Raw genomic sequence first — 2,307 nt, forward strand, 5'->3', positions numbered from 1 at the left:
TTTTAAGAACTTACTTTTATCAGTGAAATCTTTATTCTCTTTTTTCATTTGGCCAATTTTGGTTTTTAAGGTGTTATTTTTGTCAATATTTTTTGTTCTTCTTTTGCTAAGTTATTGTCTTTTCATAATTTTCTCCCTTCACTCTCTTTCCTTTACCTAACGTTTTCTCTACTATTCTTATTTGATTTTGAAAATCATGTTTTTAGTTCATCTGAGAATACTGGTTGAGGTTGTGGTCAACTCACATTTTTCTTTGAAGCTTTGTTTGTAGTTGTTTTGACTTCACTGTTTTCTACTGAGGTTGTGCCTTTGTTTTCCCTTTCATCATAGTAGCTTTTTATAGTCAGGTTCTTTTTTTTCTTGTTTGCTCATTTTTTCTACCTTAATTCTTGATATTTTAACGCATTTAACAATGTATTAAAGTTGAGCTCTGTTACCAGTGTGGGATAGGAGTGGGGGACCGTCCAAAGCTTCAAGCTTTTTTGCACTGCTGTTTTCAGAAATATTTCTGGGGGATCCAAAGGGACACATATAGGAAGCCCTGTGTTTATTCTGTCCCATAGAATAGTAGGACAGTTAAACACATAGACAGAAATAAAGGAAAAGGAACCTGAAGACACGGGTTATCATGACCATCCAACTTTGCTATTCCAAAGATCTTTCTCTATTCCATTTCTCTCCTCCCTGGCATTTTGTGACTATCTGACTACCATTAAGACTCAGACACCAACAATGCCACTTTCTCTCCACTATACCATGATGTCCCTCCATATATGAGCTCAATACATAAGGGAATATTTTCCAATGCTTGTAGTTCTCAAAAATGAAATAGTTTCTTCCTATTTTAATGTATTACTCATAACTAAAAATGTTCATTAGAAATGTTATGGGGCAGTTGGTGATGGTTGGAAAGGGTGACATCTTAGGTCCCTTCCAACACTAAGGTTCTATAATTCTAGAGGTTATATCCCCACATGAAATTGTCCATTGCCTCCTTTCTAAAAAAGCAGGAAGACCAAACATGAGCCAGATCAACCAGACCTGGGTGACAGAATTCCTCTTCCTGGGACTTTCTGATGACCCTCAGACTAAGTTGCTGCTCTTTGTATTGTTCCTGGGAATCTACTTAGTTACAATGCTTGGAAGCTTACTCCTCATCTACCTGGTTCTAACTGACTCACAGCTTCATACACCCATGTACTTTTTCCTTTGCAACTTATCTCTGGCTGACTTTGGTCTCTCTACCAACATTGTTCCCCAAGCCCTAGTCCACATGCTGATAAGGAAGAAGATTATTTCTTTCATGGGCTGTGCTGCTCAGCTTTTCCTCTCTCTCATTTTTGGATCTACACAATGTGCCTTGTTAGCTGTGATGTCATATGACCGGTATTTGGCAGTCTGTGACCCTATGCACTATCCTCTTATTATGACAGGGAGGATATGTGCCCAGTTGGCCTTGGGGTGCTGGACCAGTGGTATTGTAGCATCCTTGGTAGACACAACATTTACACTATGCCTTCCCTACCAAGGAAATAATAAGATTGCTCATTTCTTTTGTGAGGCCCCTGCTCTCCTGGCATTGACATCTGCAGACAGCCACAAAGCAGAGACAGCCATTTTCCTCATGGGGGTGATGATTCTTCTTGTACCTGTGTCCCTGATTCTGGTCTCCTATGGCTCCATCATAGTGACTGTGGTCAGGATAAAGACAACATCAGGGAGGCTCAAGGCATTCTCCACCTGCGGCTCTCACCTCCTTGTGGTCATCCTTTTTTATGGAACAGCAATAATTTCTTATATGACCCCCAAGTCCTCCAAGGAACAGGCCAAGCTGGTTTCTGTGTTCTATACAGTGGTAAACCCTATGCTTAACCCTCTCATCTACAGCCTGAGGAATAAGGATGTGAAGCATGCCCTCAGAAATGTAGCCAAGAGGTGGAAATTCTGAAAATCCTGATTGTAATTATATTTGACTAAATTTCTTAACTACAGCACTTACTGTGTGGCCCCTGGAAGTAAATGGCTATTCCCCTATTACTAACAATGGAGAATACATGCATATATTGTGCATTTGTTATCTGTCTATATAAAGAGGTACATATGTATATATATTTATATATGCATGTAATAATTATTGCATATTCTTACAATGATTCAATTATGGGGCAAGGCCAAGAAATAGCATATGTTGACTTGGGGAAAAGATATGGGCTACAGAAAGAAGAGGTCTCAAATCTATACCCATGTACCCCAAAACTAAAACTAGAGAAACTTGATGGAGACAGGCTGGCACTTTTGATGTCCACT

At 39.4% G+C, this 2,307-nt stretch overlaps 1 protein-coding gene across 1 annotated transcript; it reads left to right on the top strand.

The window, feature by feature from the left end:
* Positions 1 to 1,021: 1,021 nt before the first annotated feature.
* Positions 1,022 to 1,948, top strand: LOC118842239 (olfactory receptor 2D2-like). Its single transcript, XM_036749836.1, has one exon. The coding sequence runs from the start codon at positions 1,022 to 1,024 to the stop codon at positions 1,946 to 1,948; it is 927 nt and encodes a 308-aa protein (XP_036605731.1).
* The last annotated feature ends 359 nt before the right edge of the window (positions 1,949 to 2,307 follow it).

Source organism: Trichosurus vulpecula, chromosome 3 (assembly GCF_011100635.1).
Source record: "Trichosurus vulpecula isolate mTriVul1 chromosome 3, mTriVul1.pri, whole genome shotgun sequence".
Lineage (NCBI taxonomy): Eukaryota > Metazoa > Chordata > Mammalia > Diprotodontia > Phalangeridae > Trichosurus > Trichosurus vulpecula.